Source organism: Canis lupus, chromosome 20 (assembly GCF_003254725.2).
Source record: "Canis lupus dingo isolate Sandy chromosome 20, ASM325472v2, whole genome shotgun sequence".
NCBI classification, from domain to species: Eukaryota; Metazoa; Chordata; class Mammalia; order Carnivora; family Canidae; genus Canis; species Canis lupus.
The window spans coordinates 6,392,635-6,417,602 of NC_064262.1; the positions used below are offsets into that span (position 1 = coordinate 6,392,635).

The following is a 24,968-nucleotide window of genomic DNA, read 5'->3' on the forward strand; positions in this document are numbered from 1 at the left end:
CTGCCTGGCACAATTTCAAAGCTAATATGATGGAAACACACACAACTGATTTTACTTAAAATTACAAATACATCATGAAGATGGAGGGAAGGAGAAGTGCGTGTTTTGGGAAAAGGGGGTGTTGTGGTGAAGAGCTAACTTCTCTTCCACTGTAGGAAGTCAGTGGGGAATGAATATGTATTTAAAATAGCGGCATTCACATGTTATCTTAAAGACACAGAGGTAAATTCCAGGAGAAATATTTAAAAGAATTAAAGATTACTGTGTCTGAGGAATAGGAACTGTTCTTCATGAAAAGCTTTATTCTGACTTTCAAAACTACATACAAGTATTACTTTCATAAAAGTAAAAACTAAGCTAAAAAATCTCTTATTTTTTTTAGAAGATTTTATTTATTTATTCATGAGAGACACAGAGAGAGAGAGGCAGAGGCAGAGGCAGAGGGAGCAGCAGGCTCCTTGTGGGGAATCCGATGTGGGACTCAATCACAGGACCCCGGGATCATGGCCTGAGCTGAGGGCAGACACTCAACCACTGAGCCACCCAGGTGTCCCTAAGCTAAATATCTTTTAATTATAGTGTCTTCCCATGATTTCACTGAACAAAGGAAGTAAATATATTCCTTGCATGTTTCTCAGTCCTCCTAAAAGGAACTATAATGGAAAAGTAGAGAAAATTTTAATGTAGTTTCAAGTAAAATAAAGAAAAATCAGAAAATATTTTTGATGCTTGATCAATAGTTGACTGTCCTTTTGGCTCAAGTATTTAAAAAATTCTGTCAATTCATTTCTTTTCCTTCACTGGTATCAAGTATTTTGATCAGTAAAGCAGGAAAAACCTGGATCACATTAGCAGAAGTACAACTTAATAATAGATAACAATTTTGAAGTACTTACATGACAGGCACACTACCTTAAAATCATAACATATGTAATTTATAATTTATCAATGCATATATGTGTAATTTATACACATATACATGCATATAATTTATATCTATGAATAGTCCTATGGGTTATACACAATCATTATCTCTACCCAATGGATTGAAAACGTTAGACAGGAAGGGGTTAAGTGCACGAAGCCTGAGTGGCTCATTCAGTTAAGCATCTGACTCTTGATTTCAGCTCAGGTCATGATCTCAGGGTCCTGGGGTTGAGCCCCACGATGAGCCCCACACTGGGCTCTGTGCTCAGTACAGAGACTGTTTGTCCCCCTCTGCTACTCCCCTTACTCACACTCTCTCAAATAAATAAAATACTAAAAAACAAAAAAAGAGGTTAAGTGCTTTACCTGATGTCACACAGGTAATAGGTAGTGGGATATGAGTCCTGTGTGGTTTCTCAGAATAGAGAACTTCTTACTTTGGACACCATGAATTAAGAAAGGGATTAGAAATGGATTCTTTGCTATGTCATTTGTTTCTTCAATGTGAAAAAATACGTTTTCATCCTGTTATCTACTTAGACTATATTAAGACCCAAATCTAATGCTTCTATGGCTTGGTTCTCCATTGATACTCCCACTGATAACTCTGGCAGATGCTGAAGCATTCCAATATGTAACCATATATGTACTTTTCTTTATAATGAGCCAGAAGGTCTTGTAACAAATTTTCAAATTCAGATCAACAAAGGGCCTATCATCAGCTTTTAGAGAAGGCCATGTGCACTTAGGTTTTTCAAGAGATCATTTTCTCTTACATGGGTCACATCTTGTTTAGATAGCTTGCTTAATCCAGTCCTGAGGTGTCAGGAGACAGGAAAGATTACAGGATCATGCCCTCATCCACAGTCATCACTTCCTCTGTTTCCTGAGTTGGAGATTCATGTCCTCTTTTTCACCGTGGTCAAACTAACTCAAGCTTGGTTCTTTTGCTAAAATTGCCTTCATGGGTTCTAACGGGAGGCTTACTAGTAATTGAATCAACACTAAACCTCAATCTGTTGAGCGGTGAGTTACTCTGGTTTAATTGAAATTCCTACTTTACCAAGTATGCACTAGCATATTAGCAGCAAGTGCAGCATGATGTGGAGGTCATAAGAAAGAAACTGGAATGTTCTCCCTGGCTAGCTCCCCTGCACAGTTTGGTTTTGGCTTTGCAGAGAGAGGGTGATGAGAATGGAAGACAGGAGCCTCAGTGGAAAGGAAAAAAATTAAGGGAATGGTCCAGGAGTCTGTAACTATTTGGAAAGGAGAGGCCACCAAAGATCTGCCAAAGTACTGTTTCTCTTTGCTTTATCCACCTCTCAAACATTGTCAAGGGCCCTCTTGCAACCAGGAAAAGATAAGAGTGGTAGTGGTTTTAAATAGTGCTTTACTACTGAAGTACCTCAAATAGCTTGAAATCATCACCGATGGAAAGGCATTGTCTTATTCAGAATTGTTTAGTCTGGCAAAATGATGTGATACACTATGCTTCTGTGTACTCTTGTTTTTAATTTACTGTGCCAAGCACTCTTAATGAGAAGACAATGGTCTGAAGCTAAACAAACATGAGAACAAAAGTGTCAAAACAGATGTAGCCAGATTGCCATTGGTTATGGGCTGATCTGCAGATTTTCACTAGCTATCCTATGTATTATCTCAAAAAATATTATAATGTGATATTAAAATATCCGTAAACTTTTTTTCATGTCTAAATAGTCCTTCTGAGCTATTATAGCATTATCAAAAATATTTTACACAAAAACATTTGACACAATTCAAAACATTCATGATTTTTAAAAATCTCTAGGAAGAAAAGGGAACTGATAAAACAATAATCTGATAAAGCATATCCATAAACAAACAAACAAAAAACTAAAGTAGCCATCATACTTGATGGTGAAATATTTAAAGCTTTCCTTTGAGATCAGGAATGAGATAAGCATACCATCTATCATTACTTCTATTCAACAGTGTACTAGAAATCCTATAGAATGTAATAGGGAAGAAAAAAAATAAGGATTAGAAAAGAAAAAATAAAACTAATGACATGTTTATATATATATAAGCATTACAGTTAATAAGAGAATTTAGCAAAATTGTTGGATATAAGATCAACCACTATTAAAAATGAACTGTATTTTTATTAGCCAGCAACAAATAGAAAATGACATTTTAAAATGATTTTTACAATAGTATGAAAAACATCAAATACCTAGCATGGAAATTTAGCAAAATATGTATAAGACTGCTGTGATGAAGACTCAAAAATATTATTTAAGAAAAAGCATCTAAATAAATCAAGAGATACACCATGTTCATGGACTAGAATATTCAATATTGTAAAGTTGTCAATTTGCTCTATATTTATCTATAATTCAGAAAAATTCCAATAAAATACTAGCATTTTTGTGTAGAGAGTTAAAATACTGAGTCTAAAACGTATATGGAAATTCACAGAGCCAGGAATAGCCAAGGCAATCTTGAAGAGAAGAACAGCACTGGAAGATTTTACTACCAGATATTAAACCAATTATAAAACTACAGTAATTAAGACAATATATCAATTAGTGCAAAGAGAAAAATAGACCAATGCAACAGGAGAGCAAGTCAAGAATCAATCCCACATATATATAGTCACCTGGTTTATGGCCAAAATGTCACTGCAGTGTAATGGGGAAAGGATCACCTTGTCAGTAAATGAAGTGGGTCAACTAGATATCCATATGGAAAAAAGTGAATCAACCTCTACCTTAAAACATATACAAGAATCAGTTTCATACAGACTACAGATCTAAATGTGAAATATGAAACAAAATATTTTTTAAAATAAAAACTAGAATAACACTTCAACTTTGGAGTAGGCAAAGATTTCTTTGGCAGGATATAAAAAGCACTGATTATAAAAGAAAAATTAAATAACTTGGATGATATTTAAGATTTAAACTGATTATTAAGTAAATGAAAAAGTAACACACAGTGGGGGAGAGGATATCTGCAATACAGGTATTTGACAAAGCATGCTTTATTTTTATTATTATTTTTTTTAAACAAAGTATGCTGCAGAACTTATATCTAAAGTACCCAATATAAAAATGGGCAAAAGACTTGAACAGGCAGTTCATGAAAAAAGAATAGCCAAATGGGTAATAAATATTTTTTTAAGTGCTTAACATTTTAGTTATCAGAGAAAGGGAAATAAAAATTACAGTGTGATACCACCATAAGCCCGCCAGCATGGCTAAAATGAAAAAGAAAACGTCAAGTACCAGAAAAGCTGTGGACTAAGTGGAACACTCAGACACTGTTGGGAGGAGTATACATGGTACAGCTGTGTTCAAAACTAACTGGTAGTACCTCTTAAAGCTGAACACATCCTATGGCTCACATACACATCTAACAGAAATGTGAACCCCTGTTCACTGAAAGACCTATATGAGAGTGTTCCTAGGTGTTCTATTTGCAATAATGAAAAATGCCTGGTTGCCCATCAATAGGGACAGATAAATACATTGTGATATATTCACATAATGAAATACAGTGATAAGAATGAAGAGTAAATGTGATTAACAAAGAGTGAGCAAAAGAATCCACATACAAAAGAGTAAACAATGTATCATTCTACTCATATAAAACCCCCAAACAGGCAAACTAATCCATGGGTTAGAAATTAGAACAGTCAGAGGGCTGGAAGGCTGGTATTGTTTTGTTTCCTTATCTCAGTGCGAATTACACTTTTGTTCATTTGTGAAAATGATTTACAGACTTTTGCCTATGCATTCTGTACTTCAATAAAAAGCTTAAACAGGAGAGATGGGTCCTGGGAGTGGGAGTGGACAGAAGGAAACATGCAGATCAACCACATAAGCCAAAAAAACAAAAAGAAAACCAAAAAAACCTTTCATTTGTGTTAAAAAGATTGTTACGGAATTTCTAGGGTATTTATTTAAGAATTTTTCTATTCAGGAGTTACAAAATAGTATTAAAATTAGTCTCAATAAACTACTTTCTAACTGACTTCATTGTGTAATAAAGGCTCAATACATAGTCAATTAAGGTCCTCAGGTCAGAGTAAACAGGGAAGGTAAAAATTTAGAGAGAGTACATTTTATCCTAACGAGTATTGAAAGTTATGTTTTTGCTTTATATCTGCCTGGCTTATATGTAAGGCATATTCTGCTTTACAAGAACTCTGTATTTTTTTTTTTTTTTAATGCAGGAAATCTTTTCCCAAATACTAATGCTTACATCAGGAATCCTATGTTTGCAAAGTTAACATGTTTGGATCAGTTGAGTTGTCTCTGGAAACATTCTATTTAAATGAAATAAAGTCAGTGGCTTAAATCCAAGCTACCAAATCTATGGTAATTATTTAACTCCTCTTTGTATCAACAATCTATTTCATAAACTTTTTCTTAAAAGAGTTATCATATTTTACTATAGCTTTCCTCTTCCAAAGCCCCTCCTTGTTTTACTTTTCTTTTCCTTTCTCAGTATCTTAATATCAGTACATGCTCAATCAGTAATATAAAACTCAAACCATCTCAAATCAAGATAACCAATTACCTAATACTATGTGCAAGGTATTTTTCAGGCCTCACAAGAAATGCATTATATAATGCAGTTATTGACCTTGAGAAGCTTACCAAGGTGAAAGACGTTTAATAACAGAAGGCAGCATAGAAACCAAACTAGTGATAGAGACATTAAGTGCTCTAGAAATGTAGCAGAAAAAGACAACATGTTCTGAAATAATCCAGGATAACTTCATAGTAGAGATGGGTTTTGAATTCTGAGAACCCTGTGGGATGATTAGGATTTGGATTATTATTATTTTTTTAAAATTTTTATTTATTTAGGATAGTCACACAGAGAAAGAGAGAGAGGCAGAGACATAGGCAGAGGGAGAAGCAGGCTCCATGCACTGGGAGCCCGACGTGGGATTCGATCCCGGGTCTCCAGGATCGCGCCCTGGGCCAAAGGCAGACGCTAAACCGCTGCGCCACCCAGGGATCCCGGATTTGGATTATTATTGATAAAGATATTCCAAGGAAAAGATATTTGTTTCTACTACCCAGCATGTATCTTATATTTTCTGAGTTTGATTAGGCCTAAATGACTATGATATCAAAATGATTAAATTTTGTGTTAGGACATATGCTTGCAAATTGGACTGATTTCTTAGTCAACTGGGTCAACTGTTTGGATCAACTGTTTCTATCTTGTAACTGGCTAGAGATGTGGTTATATCAGTGCCAAAGAGATTTCTTTGTAAATGGCAGAGATTTCTATGTAAATCTGACCACACTTATATCAAACTGACACATTTGGCTCTTATTTTAGACAATTAAGCAAACTTTCCCAGTCTACATAAATAGGTCTAAAATCAAAAATAAACTAAAATCAGAGTTTTAGGAAGTGTAAGACAACAGTAATGTCATATCCAACAATCTTACATTAAAAATATTCATCTGGGGATCCCTGGGTGGCGCAGCGGTTTGGCGCCTGCCTTTGGCCCAGGGCGCGATCCTGGAGACCCGGGATCGAATCCCACGTCAGGCTCCCGGTGCATGGAGCCTGCTTCTCCCTCTGCCTATGTCTCTGCCTCTCTCTCTCTCTGTGTGTGTGACTATCATAAATAAATGAAAAAAAAAATTAAAAAAAAAAATATTCATCTGGTAATGCAAAGCCAAAAAAATAAGAATAATGAATGTTTTACTTTTTCCAAAAGAAGTGACTTAATTCAAAGAAGTAAGGTGAAAAAAACAAAAACAAAAAACAAACAAAATACAAAGAAGTTAGGTGAGCCATGGGGTTCACGTGTCTAGAACCTGTGAAGAATATTAGAACTGCTGTTCTGCTCCTGAGTTTTGCTACTGGCACTTTGCCAAAACAAGAAACTGAACCTGGGTTTCTTTTTTCTGCAACTGTGATTAATAATATGTATCTATCAGATAATATGTAAATATTCTGGAGAAAAAAAGCTAAGGAAATGATTGTAAGCAAGTAAGAAGTAAGACTTAATTAACTATAGTAATGGAAAACTTTTGATAGCATGGATAATGAAAATCTGTATTATCCCAAAGTTGTAACTTCCATTTTAGGGCTGAGAAGACAAAACTAACGTTTTTTGGACACATATTACACACCAGGCACTGTGCTAAGTCCAATATCATGATTGGATACTGGTTACTTAATCAAATAAGTTGCTTTTCTTAGCACTGCTAGAAAATAAGTCTCCTAAAAGTTCAAATGAATACTGAAAGTATGAAAAGGTAGGCAGACTTGCAAAAGAAGTCAGGCATTTGAATAACTCACAAACTGTGATATTCAAATTAACATTCAAATAATATTCAACTAATGATAATTCAAATCAATGGAGGGATATGATGCAAATAACTGCATAACAAGTAATTCAAAATATATTTGTACCTGGTTTTAGCATATATAATGTTGGGTTTTATTTCCAAGGTTGTTAGTTTCCTTTATTTTTTGGGGGGGGGGTGGAGTTTGAATATATTTCTTTTTTTTAATAAATTTATTTTTTATTGGTGTTCAATTTGCCAACATATAGCATAACATCCAGTGCTCATCCCGGCAAGTGGTTTGTCTATATCAGCATGGGTTTTACAATAATATGTTAGCATGTACACTAAACTTTTGTTTTTACTTATCTAACATATTCTAGTGCCTCACTTCAGGAGCTGGCAAGGTACAGCAGCAGATCAGCTTGGTATTAATAAGTCAACAATAATTGCTTATTACATACCTATTATATATTAGATACTTGTGGAATAAAGAAGAGAATAAAACATGCTCTTATCCTCAATTACTATGTAATTTGAATTAGGGGAATATATAAAACAGAAAATACCATCAGACAGTCTCTAAGTAAGGGCTAAATAGTGTGATATAGAGCAATACAAAAGAGAGGATTTTATTTTTTCATTTTAACAAGTATTAATGATCCTGGTCGTTTACCAAACATGTCCTAGGCATTTGGGACATACCAGTCAGTGACCAAACTAGACAAAGCCCCCTATGTCTTTATGGGGTTCATATGCTAGTGTGAGAAAGTGGACAATAAACAATAAATACAATAAATGAGTAAATGATACAGTACGTTAAAGGATGATGAATACTTTAGAAAAAAGAATATGAAGCAGGGAGAGGGAAAGGGCAGTGAAGAGGGCAGATAATTCAACAACAGAGGGGTAGAGGCAGTCCTTACTACAAGTGAGATCTTAGCCAAGATTAGAAAGAGCTGATGAGAAGATGTCAGAGGATGAGGGCTCAAGGAAGGAACAAGAACTAGAGCAAATGCACTAAGGCAGGAGCATGCCTGGAATGTGGAAAGAACAGCAAGGAGGCCAATGTGGCTGGAGCTGATTGAGGAAAGGACAGACAGGTTGACCAGGGTCGGGTGGGGGTCTGGGGCAGACTGGGCTTTTATCCTAAGTGAAGTGAGGAGTTGCAGTTGGTTGTAAGCTGAGTGACGGATCTGACTTACATTTTAACATGATCCCTCTGCATCATGGGCTGAGACTAAGCAGTTGGGAGGTGAGGGTAGAGGCAGGACAACCCATCAAAGAGTGGGATAGCAACTCAGGCAAGAGATAATGGCTTGGATTAGAGTGCTGGCAGTGGAATGGGGAAAGGAGATATATTCTGAACATATTTCCAGTGTAGAGTAGCAATTAATAGTAATGTATTAAGAGGAGGTTTCATGGCACAGAGGTTACTTGAACCTGACCTTGAAGGATAGGATAGGGAGGATTTGAAAAGGTTGAAGAATTAGGAAAGGCATTCCAGGATGTAGTAGGCTTGGAGGCAAGAGTGAGTCTGGCTTATTCTTGGGACAATGTGATTAGTCCAAGTAAAGCAAGGCAGACTAATCACTGGAGTGTGGAGAGAAATAAAATACACAAAGTGGAAACAGATTATACAGAGCTTTGAAAGCTAGGCAGAGGTGTTTAGACATCACAATGTTCAGTATGGTGCACTACTTCACATATTAGAAGGCTGATAGGCTTTGAGGACCACTTATCTTGAAGATTACACTGGATGGCTGAAAGTTCCTCACTTAGAAAGTCAGCTAAAAGGCTGTACAGGAATCCCAGCATGAGGTAATAAGGGATGATACACATGTAGATAATTAACAGTTGACTGTTTTATTTTTTTTTATTTTTTATTTATTTTTAATTTTTTTATTTATTATGATAGTCTCACAGAGAGAGAGAGAGAGGCAGAGACACAGGCAGAGGGAGAAGCAGGCTCCATGCACCGGGAGCCCGACGTGGGATTCGATCCCGGGTCTCCAGGATCGCGCCCTGGGCCAAAGGCAGGCGCCAAACCGCTGTGCCACCCAGGGATCCCTGACTGTTTTAAATTTACTTTATAATGCAAACCATTCACCACTTGTGGGAACTTCAATCTTGGGTTGGCAAATCTCTTACCTGATAAAAATTACATGGGTCTAAAAAACTGTGTACTCAAATAGCCACACGATCTTAATTCTGAGGTTACTGGGGTTGGATAGCAGCTGCTATCAGCTGCATATGTAATTCCTGTGTCTCTAAATTAGTTACAGGTTCAAACAGCATCTACAAAAAAAGAGTAATCTAGTAGAGGTTTACAGAAACTTAGTTCCATTTAAATGAGTCTGATTCACTATCACATATATTTTTGCAAATATTCCACACTAGTAGATGGATATGAGGCATTTACTGGAAAACTTTCTTACACCTAACTGAAGGGTGTCCAAATGAAGCTAAAATAACAGAACCCATGTCAGTTCTCTTGACCTAACACAATGAAGAAACTGACTCTGCTAAGATTGCCTCTGGTGCAAAGAACATGTACTTTATAAGGAGCTATGATGATTTTAGAGTTTCCTAAGGGTTACCTTATTCAAGTTATAGGTGAGCATGTTGACAAAGATAGTGACCTATGACAAACTCTGACAGAGCCACAAAAATAGTTTCCATCTGATGTTCCATGTTTAACACTGTGATGGACAGTTTTCACTTATTTATTTTTTCGAAAGATTTTATTTATTTATTCATGAGAGACAGAAAGAGAGAGAGAGAGAGAGGCAGAGACACAGGCAGAGGGAGAAGCAGGCTCCATGCAGGGAGCCTGATGAGGGACTCAATCCTGGAACTCCAGGATCATGGCCTGAGCTGAAGGCAGATGCTCAACTGCTGAGCCACCCAGGTGCCCCGATGAATAGTTTAAATGGCTAGCTGCTGTCAGGTAGCTTTTAAGACAAGTTGTATTCCTTAGGGATGCCAGGGGAAAATTAAAAAAAAATTTTTAATACTGTTTTTTCTTATAAGCATCTAATATACATGATATTTGTTTTTAGTGTTTCCTAAAATTCATAATTTGGGGGGAAGCACAAGAGAAATGACAGTTTTGGGAAACATGGGAAATTCTCAGAGTCTAGAACTCTACCAAATCTACTAAGTCCTGCTGATCATAAAAGATATATGAATAGTTAAATCAGAGAAATAAATGATAAAATAGAGCCATGCTAAAGAAAAATATTAATACAGACAAGAGTAAAATCCTAGAAAAAAGTCCAGAATTATTAATGTGAGACTATGAAATTCAGAGCTGTGTCAATGACCAAAATCTTCATCATAAAGAATATTATAATCTAAGATAGTTTTTCAATGTCTTAGAGAAGAAACCATGTAATTGTTGCTTTCATTTAGGGCCAAAGAATGATTTCAACTTTTGGAAATTCAATCTTTTTTGAAACAAATGTTTAACAAAAGGGGAGGTAATTCCCCCATTAAGAAAAAACCAGACAAGGGGACGCCTGGGTGGCTCAGCGGTTAAGCATCTGCCTTCAGCTCAGGGAGTGATCCTGGAGTCCCAGGATCGAGTCCCAGGATCGAGTCCCGGGATTGAGTGCCAGGATTGAGTTCTGGGATCAAGCTCTGCATCAGGCTCCCTGCATGGAGCCTGCTTCTCCCTCTACTTGTGTCTCTGCCTCTCTCTGTGTCTCTCATGAATAAATAAATAAAATCTTTCAAAAAATCAGACAGAAAGATACTTTCTCCAAATATGATTATTTCCTCATCAAAACATTCATAGGAGCATATGCAGAAGCCCCATCTCACTCAAAAAGTGCCACTTATTTTGACGCACAAAGAATTCTGCACCTTTCCTGCCATATATTCTCTTTAAAATGTTTCCAATTTAGGACAGTATATGTCTTCTTTTCCATCTATAAGTAATTAATATTAGAAGATCAAAACAATACAGTCTATATAGGATTCAGATGTGCTTTCGCAAATATTGTGTCATTTAATCCTTGCAATAACCCTGTATATCTGTTATTATATGTGGAAACAGAGGGAAGAGAGGATAAATGACTTATTCAGATTTACGTGGAACGTACATGGCCAAAGCAAGACGGTTAAGTTACATTCCTTGATACTACACGGGTCCCTTAAAACCTCTAGAAAGATGAAAACTTTGGTCAATTATTTAAATGCTTCCAAATATATAGTTGCCTGGAGTTACAGAGACACAGTTTAAGTATCCCTCAATAAAAATGGCGGGCAATCACTCACTCACTCCTATCTCTGGAGAGGCGCTTGTTTCAAAGGATTGTCTATTGCAGCATTTATCATGTCTCCAAGGCATATTTCCATTGCTCAATCAGCTCCAAAGGACAAGCATGTCATCATCTTTCAATGCTCTGGTGCAACACTTTAAAATTATAGAATTCACACAGGACTAAGTCTGGCACTAAAAGCAGGAGGCATATTCAGCTTCAGTTTGTGGAAGCTTCCCTTCAGTCTTGCCAATTTTTACTAGTGGAAATGGTTTCAGAGCCAGAATGGGGTTACTTGGGGTTACTTGAGAAGCTCATGATGAAAATAGGGGAATAAGATAAAGGCAGGAGGTCACTGTGATAATGGAGCCCAGGAAAAGCACAGAAGTCCTCTTTGGGCATAGTGGCTACATAAATTTTTGAATCTCATGAATATGACCAATATGGCTTGGACATCTGGATCATTCACACTCAACAAGCCACTTTTACTTCAAAGTAGCACCGAGCTACTTGCAACAACCCCCAATCCCACCTTGTCTAAAGAAGAAGGAGCACCTAAATTAATTACTGTATTAAAGCCAAGTACCTAAACTCTACAGTGTTTCATCTCTGATAGGCTCAAAGAGCAAATGACGATTATGTCTAAATTCTTTTTTTAAAGATTTTATTTATTTATTTGACAGAGAGAGAGAACAAGCAGGGGGAGCAGCAGAGGGAGAGGAAGAAGCAGGCTCCCCACTGAGCAGGGAACCCGAGGTGGGGCTCCATCCCAGGACCCTGGGACCATGACCTGAGCCAAAGACAGACACTTAACTGAGTCACTCAGGCCCCCCTATATGTCTAAATGCAATTGAAGTTAACAATCATAGGTGTTTGGCCTTTAGGAATAACATTTTCAACAGAAAAACAACATGAATAAGAAGTAATCAGAGACCATATAAACAAAAGTTAAATAATTGGCACAATATGTCATTTCTTAATTGCTATTAATTTTATTCTGTACTAATTAAGAAGAAAAGTACTGAGTTATTCCTTTGAAGGGGATTTGAGACTCAAAACAATTAGGCCCTGGGCAAATCCAAGACATAAATATATAGAGATCAGTACAGAATGAAAACTAACTGGAATCACATAACTATCTCTTACCATAAACAGTATTTTTCCTCAGTTAACCTAAAATATTTATTGCACTACATTCTGAACACATTTTTTGCAAACAGACAAAATTATCAAATTTTGACTCAAGGACTATTTCACATCTATCCTGATATCAGCAGGCTAAACTAATAACTGGAGAAAGACAGCAATAATTTCTATGGCTTTTAGAAACAAAGAATAACATATTTTTATATAATATAATGAAACCAAACTCATATTTAAGAGGCTCAGGTGACAGATATATATATTGAATCAAATCACCCTAAGAGAATGAAATAGTATTTCAGGAAATATTTTTTCTTAATTTTTAAACAGCCAAGTGTTTAAGCAAAAAACAAGTGATTAGTATGTTCAAACTTCAGGCTTCCAGAAAAATTAACACATTGAAATGTAAAGGCATTCATTTCAACAATGAAGTGACTTAACTGTAACACTTCAGCACTTATTTTATAAAACACAAATCACATTAGTTAACACAATCTATTTTTACATAGTATCTATGAGAAAAAATAACCAGAAATATAGAAATAAATATGAAACAGTACAAAACAGAAGAAGCTGTGCTAAGAAACTCCAGTAGAAGGAGCTGTAGAAATGAAGAACTTATATTTTGCAATGGTCAAGAAAGGAATTTTGAAAAATGAGGTATCTGCTTGAATCTTATATATTTGAGTGCAAGTAATAGCTAATCATTTACTTAGTATGCAATAGGCATTTAGGGATGTTATTTTCTTTGTGTGTAAAATGAAATGCTTGGAATAGACATTCTCCGAGGCCCCACAATCTATTTATTCTATAATGCATTAGGCACCATGCTAGGTATCCTAAGAAATCTAAAGAAGATTATAAGCTGGTTTTACACTCAGTGTACACTTCTCTGGAAAGATAACATGTACAAATATCTAGATTTCAAAGTAGAACAAAAACATGTTGAGAGAGCTTTAAGAGGAATAAAAATGCTGTGGGAGGGATAAAAGCCGCCTGAGAGATATGTACCATAAGACTATAAAACGGGAAAAGGGACACTCCCCCCACCCCAGGTATTCTAAAAAGACCTTAAGTATATTTAGGAAAATATATAGGGACACCTGGGTGGCTCAGCAATTGGGCATCTGCCTTTCTCTCAGGGCATGATCCCGGAGTCCTGGGATCGAGTCCCACATCAGGCTCCCCACAGGGAGCCTGCTTCTCCCTCTGCCTGTGTCTCTGCCTCTCTCTCTCTGTCTCTCATGAATAAATAAATTATTTTTTTAAAAAGGAAAATATATAAAACTAGAAAATAAAAATGAATAGGATCTTTAAAAATATAAACATACCTTTAATGCTTAAAATTCAGGAAATGGGAGCTATGCATAGAGATAAATATGGATTAGCTTAGGCTTCTTTTTCAAAGCTCTGATGCTTATAAGTGAACACAAACACAGCAAAGTAGACATTAAAATAGTGGCCTAGACACAACTCATACTAGAATGTAACTTGGAAAACAAACGACAAGAGCAATTTTACCATTCTATAAATGCCCAAAGTAACCCAAGAGCCGTATCTGGAGTTGACTTTACCTTGTGAAGTGCTTGCAGACAGTGTATCAGCAAAGGAGTCGCTTTCTGGGTCAATGAGAGAATCTCCCAGAGTTTCACCCATAACAGCATGGAAGAGGGATTTTCTGTAATTCACACTGATATTTTGTCTATTTCTTGCAAAAGACCAATCCATTAAAAGAAAAAGACTTGCAGTAGTAGAACTTGTGAACACAACCAATGAGTTAAGACATCAGTTTCCAAATATTTGGGAGAGGTGGGAATAAATCCACAAAGGACTAGGCCTGAATTGGCTGGTACTGTCCTGTTAGAGAGCCAGCTGTGACAAATGTTGTGTCATGATGTTGCTCACTGCTTTGGCAAGACTTGGTACATTACAAGGAAAACATTGCCACACTGTCTCGCCAGTGACCCACATGTTCTGTGTCTTGTGAGGGGTGTGAGTTGTACAGTATTTAGAGCTATCGGAGCAAAGAGATTGTTCAATTTTCAATTGTTTCTTAAACTTTACATCTCTGGGTTATGAAGTACCAGATAAACTTACTTCAACAACATTTTTTTGTAGCTGCCCATCCCTGGTTGAATCTCTAAACTGTTATTATCTGAAGAAAACTATTTAATTAAAACATGTACTTGTATTTTAAAGTTTGGCATCAGCATGCTGCTGAAATGTTATTTTCTGAGGCATTTGTTTGCCAACTTTAGAAAGGCCAAAATGATACTAACAAATTCTATAAAATTAAGTAGTTGAGAGATATAGTTTAGATGTCGTGTATCAGGGTTTGCTTTTTTAGTCACTTGATTATTAAGTTTATCCATCACTAGGCAAAGGCAGTACTGCTGTACCCATGTCTGAACATAGCAGATGTTTAAATGATAAATGCCATGTCATAATGAAAAAAAGTGGAGTTCTCTCTGAGAAGAATAATGTATTAGCCAAAAAAAAAAAAAAAAAATTGACTCACACTGATAGGTTGGCGAGGAACTGTGGTCAGTTTTGTAATCAGGAGAAAGCTGGCTTCTTGCTCAAGTCCTTTGCCCTTTTTGGCAAGGAGAAACACAAGCCGTGCCAAACTTCAGCATGGAAGCAGGTCCCCACTTGTCACATAAGTGGCCTGATAGAATTGCAGTGACTTGTGGATGTAATAAAGATGCCCCCACTTAGGGCAATATACCAGATGGCAGTAATTCCCTTCAACTTAACCCAGTATTCTCCAAGTGGAATAAGTCTATCTATTTAATCTACATTGAGTAGCTAACTGGTCATCCTGCAGGGGAACTAACAAAAGTTTCCCTGTTAATCACACAGCAACAGCCTGGTGGGGAAAATGCTCACAGGGTCTCAACAGCACAGAATAAAGTGGAGAACTGGGCATTGATATTGCTTAAAAGCCTTTGAAAACCAAGAAACTTTTACTAAGGTAGTTCAAGTTAAAGCAAGCTCCTTGACAGTCCAAATGACTGAGGTAATTATAGGTGTGTAGAACTAGGTTATTCAGCTTGAATTGTCAATAAAGGAGTTTCTCCTTCCCTCTCAATGCTGAGAAATTTCCTTGTATTACAGACACAATCATAATATTTAAAAGTGTGACTAGTCCAACATTTTTGGTTCAATATATGATAGATGAAAATCAATTGTAGAAGTCAAGGATAATTTCCTTCTTGTTAGTAAAACATAACAAAAATTTAAACCCCATTCTGCTACAGATACTCTTCCTCAATGTCCTAAGATGTGCTTGAGTTTGGAAAGCAAATTTTAGCTTTCTTCTTATGAAATGGCAGTTTCTCACTCGATTCCCTATCCTCTCTCCAATCTTGTACTCAGATCCCAATGTCTCTCCAATTAAAAAAAAAAAAAAGAACAAGTTTATTAAAATGTTAAAATTATGCCAGAGTTATAAAAAGGATAAAACAGGCAGAAGGATATCATCTTAGAGTGAAACTCTTAAAAAAAAAAAAAACGATTTTATTTATTTATTCATGAGAGACACAGAGAGAGAGGCAGAGACACAGGCAGAGGGAGAAGCAGGCTCCCTCTGGGGATCTCACTCGATCCCAGGACGCTGGGATCATGACCTGAGTCAAAGGCAGACATTCAACCACAGCCACTCAGGCATCCCTAAGTGAAACTCTTGATAAAAATCTAACACTCTGTTAATAAGATAAGAAAATAAGGCCCCCAAATGACAATAAATTCTTCAGGTTAAATAGGTAGGTAGTGACAGTGCTGGAACTAGAATCCAGGTTTTTAGCTATCTAATTCCCAGGCCAGCTTATTATTGGTCTTCATCAACTTCTACTCTTAGAAGTGTCTGAATTACTGGGGCGCCTGGGTGGCTCAGTGGTTGAGCGTCTGCCTTCAGCTCAGGGCGTGATCCTGGGATCGAGTCCCATGTCGGGCTCCCTGCATGGAGCCTGCTTCTCCCTCTGCCTCTGTCTCTGCCTCTCTCTCTGTCTATCTCTCATGAATAAATAAAATCTTTTTAAAAAAGTGTCTAAATTACCTCTTTTAATAAATCAGTCACCGCAGGGAGAGAGTATAGGCTGTTAAGAGGAAAGTATGTTAACTCTTTCAAGGAGTATCAGTCAATAACTGTGTTATTTATTTTTCAATACTCGTGGATATGTATTTGGTGTGGGGAGTTTCTCAATGACTTTTTTTTTTCTCTCATTCCTACATTTCTTCAATGATGATGTAGCTCATTCATACCACAAAATTCTATCTGGGGATCTCAGTTTAGTTTCTGAGGCCAATGGCTTTAACCTGGTCCTCCAGTTGTACAGTGGTATCTTTTACTATTTGGACAATACACAGATCCATTCTTTCCAACTATTATCAACGGGACTAATTTCTGGATTCCTCATTTACTGTTACTTCTATTCTCTTTTTCCTCCCCACTCAGACACCATTCAACTTGTCCATCTACTGTTGTAGCTATACCTTCCAACCTCCTAACAGTTCTCACACTGTGCTTTAAATATTCAAATATAAAATTATTTTTAAGAGCTAATTATTCCCTAACATCTGAATCTAATGGCATCTAGTCTTACAGCACATACCACATTCTGTCCTCCCTTCTCCCCTTGGACTGTATTATTTGAGAGTGACAACCTGTCTTGTTCACTGTATTTCACTCATTTATTTGTTCAACAAATATTTATTGGCAAAAAATCAGAATATATTGGCAGGCCTTGAGTTAGGTGCTGGTTTGATGAACAAGATGGATGTGTTCTTATCTTGTGGATTTCAAAAATAGTCAATAAGCAAAAATTACAATTTTTATCAACAAGTTTTATCAACATGTGGATTGCAGGGTAAGTAAATGTTATTTAAACTCTTGACAGGATATCAAGCAATATAGAAAACATCCCAAGTTACTAACAAAACACAATGTGGATTTTGAATCATATTTTTAATGTTAGTAACATTTATTAACTTTTTAAGATTTATTTGAGAGAGAAAGAGTGTGTGAGAGGGGGTAGGGGGAGGGGCAGAGGAAGAGAATCTCAAGCAGACTCCCTGCTGTGTGGCTTGGGGGGGCGTGCGGGGGGGGGGGGGAGTTCAATCCTATGACCCTGAGATCAAGACTTGAGCCAAAACCAAGAGTCTGATGCTTAATTGACTGAGCCACCCAGGCACCCCAGTAACTATATTTTAATATTTTGTATCATACTGTAGCACCAGGTCATTTGAGAAATAACTTGTTCATATGGACAAAAATAAACTGAGCCAATCTCATTTGTATCTAAGTAGGAATCTGCTTTGCTCTGAGATACTGAAAAGACTTACTCTATCCATGTTTTCCTCAAATATTTATCAAATACCTCCTGAGTGCCAGATATTGTTCTAGGTATAGGAGATAAAATTCATTAATAATCCTAAGTTCTTATCCTCAGTAAGTTCAAATTTATTTATCAAAACTATCCAAATATACCTAAAAGAGTGATCTTTAGCTCACTTAACTTTGAAGGTCAATTAGCACACACTGACATCAGAAATAATATATATGCTTAAATATAGTCATTCCTATCACTGGACAGTATATGATCACCAGAAAATTATGAGAGTTTTGACATGCATGTGAGTATTTCTATCTTCAAGGCCTTAACGATTCCACAATGTCCTACTCTTCATAATACCAAAATCTAAAGAGTATTATAATAAGATGCATAAAAGAGCATGCTGGTAAATGGGACTGTAATGTAAGATGTTGGAGCTGTAGACCATGTCTAGATGTTTTACACACCAACTGCATTTCAGTGCTTCGCATCTGAAGGGTACCTCTACAAAGAAGTCTATGGCCTTCCACCCCACCAAGAACCCCCTTTGAAGGCTAGTCCTTGCTAATTCAGCAGAGTGAGGAGCAATGGTAGAAGACCACCTTCGTTATGCACTTGCACAAAAGCTAACTCAACCTCTCCTATTGAGGGATACAGTGTTTTGTGTGATACAGAGGTTGGGAGGTCATCTCCTCTTGGACTCTGGGGATACAGGGGTATGGATGTGATGGTAGGTAGAGTAGACATGAACAGCAAGAGGAAGAATGAGGACAATTAGGAATGGTTGTATAGTGAGAAGGCCGAAAGACTGACTTAATTCTGTCCTTGTTTATGACACTTGAAAAAAAATGTAGTTTGGTATTTGAGAAGGCTATGTATCAGTATTTGGTCTTCAGTATTATTTATGATTCCTGTCTTAAGCCAAGAGAATCTGAATATTAGACAGAAAACTCCCAAAATTTTAGTACACTTAGGAGAAGGCAACTGGACATGGACATTTTATGTCCATGATGAACTGGACATAATAGCAACTGTGCATGATTTAGTAACAAGAGAATGTCTAAAAATCCATGGTTAATGAAAACATGGTATTATATATGGATAAGGTTGTTTAATGCATTATTCAGTGTTGAGAACAATTTATATCCAATATCTTCATAAAATAGAATCTTAAGTATTTTTTGTGTTGTGTTATTCTTGGAAGCTGTAGGGTTAAATTTGGATTTTATTCTCTAGAGTAAAACTGAATCTTTAAAACTGCTTTAATTGCTTTCTTTTTCTTTTATGTAATATAAGCTGTGCTAGTATTGGTATAAAAGTGTATACGGAAAAAAATAAAAATAAAAGTGTATACGGTATTTTTTTTCTTTTGCTATAACCCCATTTTAAAAGCTGCTTCACTTAATGCTTCGAGTGCTATGAATATTTATGCTGGCCCCAAAGGTTGGGTACTTCTTGGAAGAACAAGACCTAACACCTGTTCATATTTCTAGAGCCTAGCACAGTGTCCCTAGTTGGCATAAAACACATGTTTATTGTTTCTGTTTATGTTGAGAATTTGAAAGAACAGCTGTGTGCACATCTGTCTTACACGGATCATTCAAGGAAGAGTTAGAGACCAATGAACTGCCAAAAACATCGGTTTTCTTCTTTTCCAACAAGACATTTCCCTGTCATACTCCAGAAGACACCAGATAATTGCGAACAAGCAGAATGACTATCTAAGCTCACTGCTCCCCCTACCCAGAATAGGTGCCTTTTCCTACCAATTAAAGTGGGCTCAGAACTTAATTTTCTAGCTGTGGTTGCATCAATCCAGGGTTTCTTCACAGCCACAGAGGACACAACATGGAATCAATGATGTTCCAACGGGACACATGCCTAAGAGAGGAACAAATAATCCTGTATCCTAAGATGTAAATTCCACTGTGACCATCACAGCAAGCCGGATCCTCCCATGGAAAGAAACAAAGAAAGGCTGCTCTTGAGAACATCTGTGCTATTACTATTTTTTTAAAGGTGAAGTCTATTCTTCTTTAATCAAAAACTCTAATTTGGTTCAGATTTTCAAAAAAGTAACATTTTCTATATAGAATTAATATTTTAAACTAATATGTCATTTTGATTTCAAGGGAAAACCAATGAAAAAATTCCTTTTCTTTTCCCCCTTCAAAAGTTAACTTGCCAGTAATACCTGAAAAAGAGCCTAACCTGTCTAACCACTTTCTAGGGATCAATTAAACACTTTTCAAATTACTGTATCTTTGAACCAAAACATCCCACCTAAAGTATGTCAACTTGTCTTTGCCTATAATATCTGAAGTTCTCCAGTAATGTAGTTTCTAGCATAACAAAATACCATGGGTTGTATTATCAATTGACCTGTATTTATGTTATGTAAAGTACTAAGCCTCTAAAAAGTATCTTCTTCCCCTGTTCAGATTTTAACAATTAATTTTTCAGATCAGTTATATGGAGATTCTCTAGGTAACATATCTTCTCACTGGTGAACCACACTAGAATTCCACAAACATCCTAAAGCAAGCTCAGAGCCACAATGCTATATACAAATTTAGTTTGCATAAAACAATTTACCAATTTCGCAACTATACCAAAGGAAATATATGGATATTGAGATCACAGACTCATAAAAACTTAATACCAGGGAGATTAATACATTCAAACTCTTAATTTTTCACATAAGTAAAATGAGTTCCAGAAAAATCAAATGATTTGCCCAAGGTATTACCAGATAATTAGGAACAGAAGAAATCACCTTTCTTCATTCCCAGTCCAAAGCTCCAAACTATGTATGCTCTGTCATAAAAATGACGCAATAAAATGTTCAAATAATTTGTCCGATCCATTATCCTCAATGCTAATAATTATGTTAGAAGTCTATCAGGATGAAAGCATTTGTACTATGATACGATTCACTTAATGTGCATGAATCACCAATGAGAATGCCATAGTTCATCACAGAGTTTAGAGACTTTGCTTTCTACAAAGTATTCAATGGCAACGTGGTAAATAAAATACAGTAATATTTAAGCAATCAATTCCGGAATTCATTTTGCTGACAAATGTCCTTTTGCCTCATTCATACACTCTTCAAGAGTCATCCTAGCATTCTGGAATTCTTCTGATAAAACAGCTGTCTTTTCTACTGACAGAGTTCTTCGTTCTTATGAAAATAATGAGATTACTATGTAAAAACTTTCACTTTGAGGTAACAGTACTCTAATTAAAAAAAATACGTTGGAGCTGTATGGTTATTTTTAACTTCACTTGAATTTCACAATGCCAGTGGGAGGTTATTCAAAGCAAAATAAGAAAACAATAGCAAGTACTGAATAGGGCTACAATGTGGAACCTGGTAATGGATTTGGGGCATAAAGTTATACTTTCTTTTCTTTTTTTTATACTTTATTTTCTATCAACTCTGTAAACACTATTAGGAATGCAGTGGTCTACTTCTACTAAGTGAACTTGTAATTCCTACTTGTTTTTGAAGATTCCATACTCCACTTGTATATCATTTCTTCATGAAACATATTTTTGTTCATAGAACACATTTAAAAGCAATAGCAGGTAATATAAAATGTTAACAATAGGAGAAATTGGGTGAAGGTTATATGAGAACTTTCTGGAATACATCTGCAACTTCTTTATAAATCTAAAATTATCCCAAAATGAAAACTTCATTTAAAAAAACTAAATAAAAGGGATCCCTGGGTGGCGCAGCGGTTTGGCGCCTGCCTTTGGCCCAGGGCGCGATCCTGGAGACCCAGGATCGAATCCCACATCGGGCTCCCGGTGCATGGAGCCTGCTTCTCCCTCTGCCTGTGTCTCTGCCTCTCTCTCTCTCTGTAACTATCATAAATAAATAAAAATTAAAAAAAAAAAACCTAAATAAAAGCAACAGCAATGCCAGTTGATAACTGCTTTTTATTACTTTATTAATCAAGTTGTCATGTAAGATTTAAATTTTTGATAAGAATTCATAATATTATAATTTTGGGAGCCTATTCCATTCCAGGCACTGATTTATTTCAATTGTCTTTAGTTCTCACAACTATTCTTTTAGATGAGAAAAGAGAGGTTTAGAGAAATAAGGTAACTTGCCAAAAGTAAAAATGCTTGTGATTGACAGAGTTTGAATTCAAAGCCAGGTCTGACTCTTTATGCCACATTGAGTAAAGACAAATAGGCAAAGCTTTACAGCCACAAACTATTACCAGATATTTCTGAAAGATAAGAAAGTGTTTTCTAGTCTTTGTACCTTCTTTCCTCAAAGGAAACATTTATTTTCCTTAAAAGACAAAGTACACTGTTGCTTTTCTTTTTCTTTTTTTTTAAGATTTATTTATGTATTTATTTAATTTCTTCATTCATTCATTCATGATAGATATAGAGAGAAAGAGAGAGGCAGAGACACGGGAGGAGGGAGAAGCAGGCTCCATGCCAGGAGCCCGACGAGGGACTCGATCCTGGAACGCCAGGATCGCGCCCTGGGCCAAAGGCAGGCGCCAAACCGCTGAGCCACCCAGGGATCCCCCACTGTTGCTTTTCTGCATGTTGTGGTTGTTTAATAACCTTTTATTATTACAGAACCAGTCTACTTTGATTGTTGAAAATTTAAAAACTAAGTCATTTTATTCCTACCACTTATAGATCATTGATATTGAACTGTGTTTGGTTCTTTTTTTGAGCATATGTATGAACCTAAAAAAAAAATATATATATATATATATCACACACTTAAGTACCTACATACAGTGTTTACAATTTAAAAAAAATGAAATATGATACCTAGCAGTAGTAACCTGCTTCTTCAAGTCAATAATCTTCATCTTTCTATTTTTCCATTTAATTTTCATTACAAATAATATCCAGTCCATATTCAAACTTCCCCAGCTGACCCAAAATGTTCCTTTATAGCTGGTTTGCTCCAAACTTGAATCTAATCCAGGATAATGAAATGCATCTGGTTATTTGTCCCTTAAATCAGTTTAAAAGCCTCTCCTTAATTTTAAGGCTACTGACTAACTGAAGAGATCAGGTCAGGTATCACATAGAATGTTTCACCCCCCTGGATTCATCTGGTTGCTTTCCTGTGATATGGTTTACCTTTCTTCTTTAGCCTGTGTTACTTATAAACTGGGTGTCATATTTAAAGATCTACAAATTCCAGTTAAACAGTTTTTACTCGAATGTAACACAGGTGATGTTCCAGACTTCCCATTCGATCACATCAGAGACACAGCACATGACTGACCACTGATGATGCTAAGATCGACTACTAATGATAGTCAGATCTCTCCATTGTAAGGTTACTTTTTTCTCCTTGCATCTAGAAAGCAACTTGTGTGCTGTGGCTTTGGCACATGAGGACGTTCAGTTTCACCAATCGCTCGTTTAAAGATTTTAACACATTTAATAATCTTCTCCTGAATCAATACTTTGAGTTTATGAAATGAAAAATGTCACTTTTTTTGATGAGGTAGAGCTTTCCTTTGGGAAGTACAACTATGTGGATACCCTGAAACATAGTTCCCACTACAAAGGAAGAATAAATATCTAATCTGTTCTCTGTCATTAAAATGGTAGGTATCAACACCAAACTTTCTTGTTTGGAGTATATCTATTTCTTCCATTCACTGAATGTTCATATCATAAGATATTTATATATCTAAGTTTCTCTTTTTTCAATCATTTCTAAAGAATTATACTTCAACTTCAATTTTCTCTATTATTCTTTTGGTCCTGATAGTTACAACCAAGATACTCATCCCCTGCTTCGTTTTATGGCAATACAAAACCACTTATCAACCCCTAATAAAATAACTAATGCTACAGTTTTGCCTAACAATTTTTATGAACAGGGACCTGCAGTTTTTATCAAATGCTTATTCCTAAATTATAGGGGATAAGTAGAATACAAACTTAACTCATTCTTCCAAAATTATATTGTGTTTCAGCAGAGCTTTAGGAAGACAGTTCATGATTCCTGACAGGTTTATGGACTAATTAAATCACATTCCAAACACCAAGTTTTGTTCCTTATACCCAAGGTTGCTTTTCTTCAGATATACTCAGCTCTAGGCAGTAAGATGCTATGTTTCTATACTTATAAACATAAGCCTCATTTGAAGAAACTTTTCATTTGAAACATTCAGAACCATCTTACTGAACACAAAAGGAAGAAGACAGACAAGAAGTAACTTTTTCAGTTCTGAAATGGGCACACACACTCTCAATAGAAATAAAAATAAAATTGAGTCTTAAGTCAGCCCTCCTTCTAATTATGTTTTTATTTATCTATTGCACAGATGAACAGCTCAAAATGCCTAAAGTCATTCTGGGCAAGTTGACAAGGATCCTACACATTGAAAAGAGAAGTGGGAAGAAGGCCAGATTGCTTAATTGTTACTTGGGAATCTGAGGAGGTGGACAAGCCAATATCTTTATGGGGATCCAAAGAGTACAACTTCTTCCTTAGGCAGCAGGAGAAAACAATGGGTCAGATTCTCATTCTGTGTAATTTTATAGGATGATTCCATTGTATCGTCCATTGTTTCTTTCATGTACTGCCTGAAGGGGAAGTGTATTATTATCTATGGAAGAGCATCCATAAGAGTTACAGAGGATGAGAATACAGCCTCTGGGAGATTAATGAATGATGCGGCATTCAGTCTAGTATGGAACTTTCAGATAAACATTCTGGGAGCTGTGTACTCAAAAGACCTATGCAGTAAGGTCAGGAAGTTTTAGTGACCAAGAGTTAATGAGACAAGCAATATGCCAGCTGCTTAAAGGAGCTGTGAAAACAACATGTGACAGGGAGGGAAGGTGAGGATGATAAATAGGAGACTGAGAGAGGATGACAGAAATGTGAAGATAAAGTTGTTGTATCTACAGGAGGTCTTAGAGAACATATAATCTAACCCCCTCTTCATTTGCAGGTGGGGAAACCAAGACGCAAAGAGATTAAG

The 24,968-nt window shown here is 36.3% G+C and overlaps 1 protein-coding gene across 7 annotated transcripts in view; it reads right to left on the reverse strand.

Annotated features, from left to right (window-relative positions):
- The window catches only part of PPARG (peroxisome proliferator activated receptor gamma), a 131,899-nt gene that overhangs the window by 59,454 nt on the left and 47,477 nt on the right, over nt 1-24,968 (reverse strand). Inside the window, exon 1 of one of the 7 annotated variants that reach the window (XM_025449524.3) lies at nt 14,215-14,402. The exons of the other annotated variants lie outside the window; for them this stretch is intronic. Coding sequence (XP_025305309.1) covers nt 14,215-14,368 — 154 coding nt within the window. The 5' untranslated portion in view covers nt 14,369-14,402. Of the gene's footprint in view, nt 1-14,214; nt 14,403-24,968 lie in introns of those variants that run through there. 7 annotated transcript variants of the gene reach the window in all.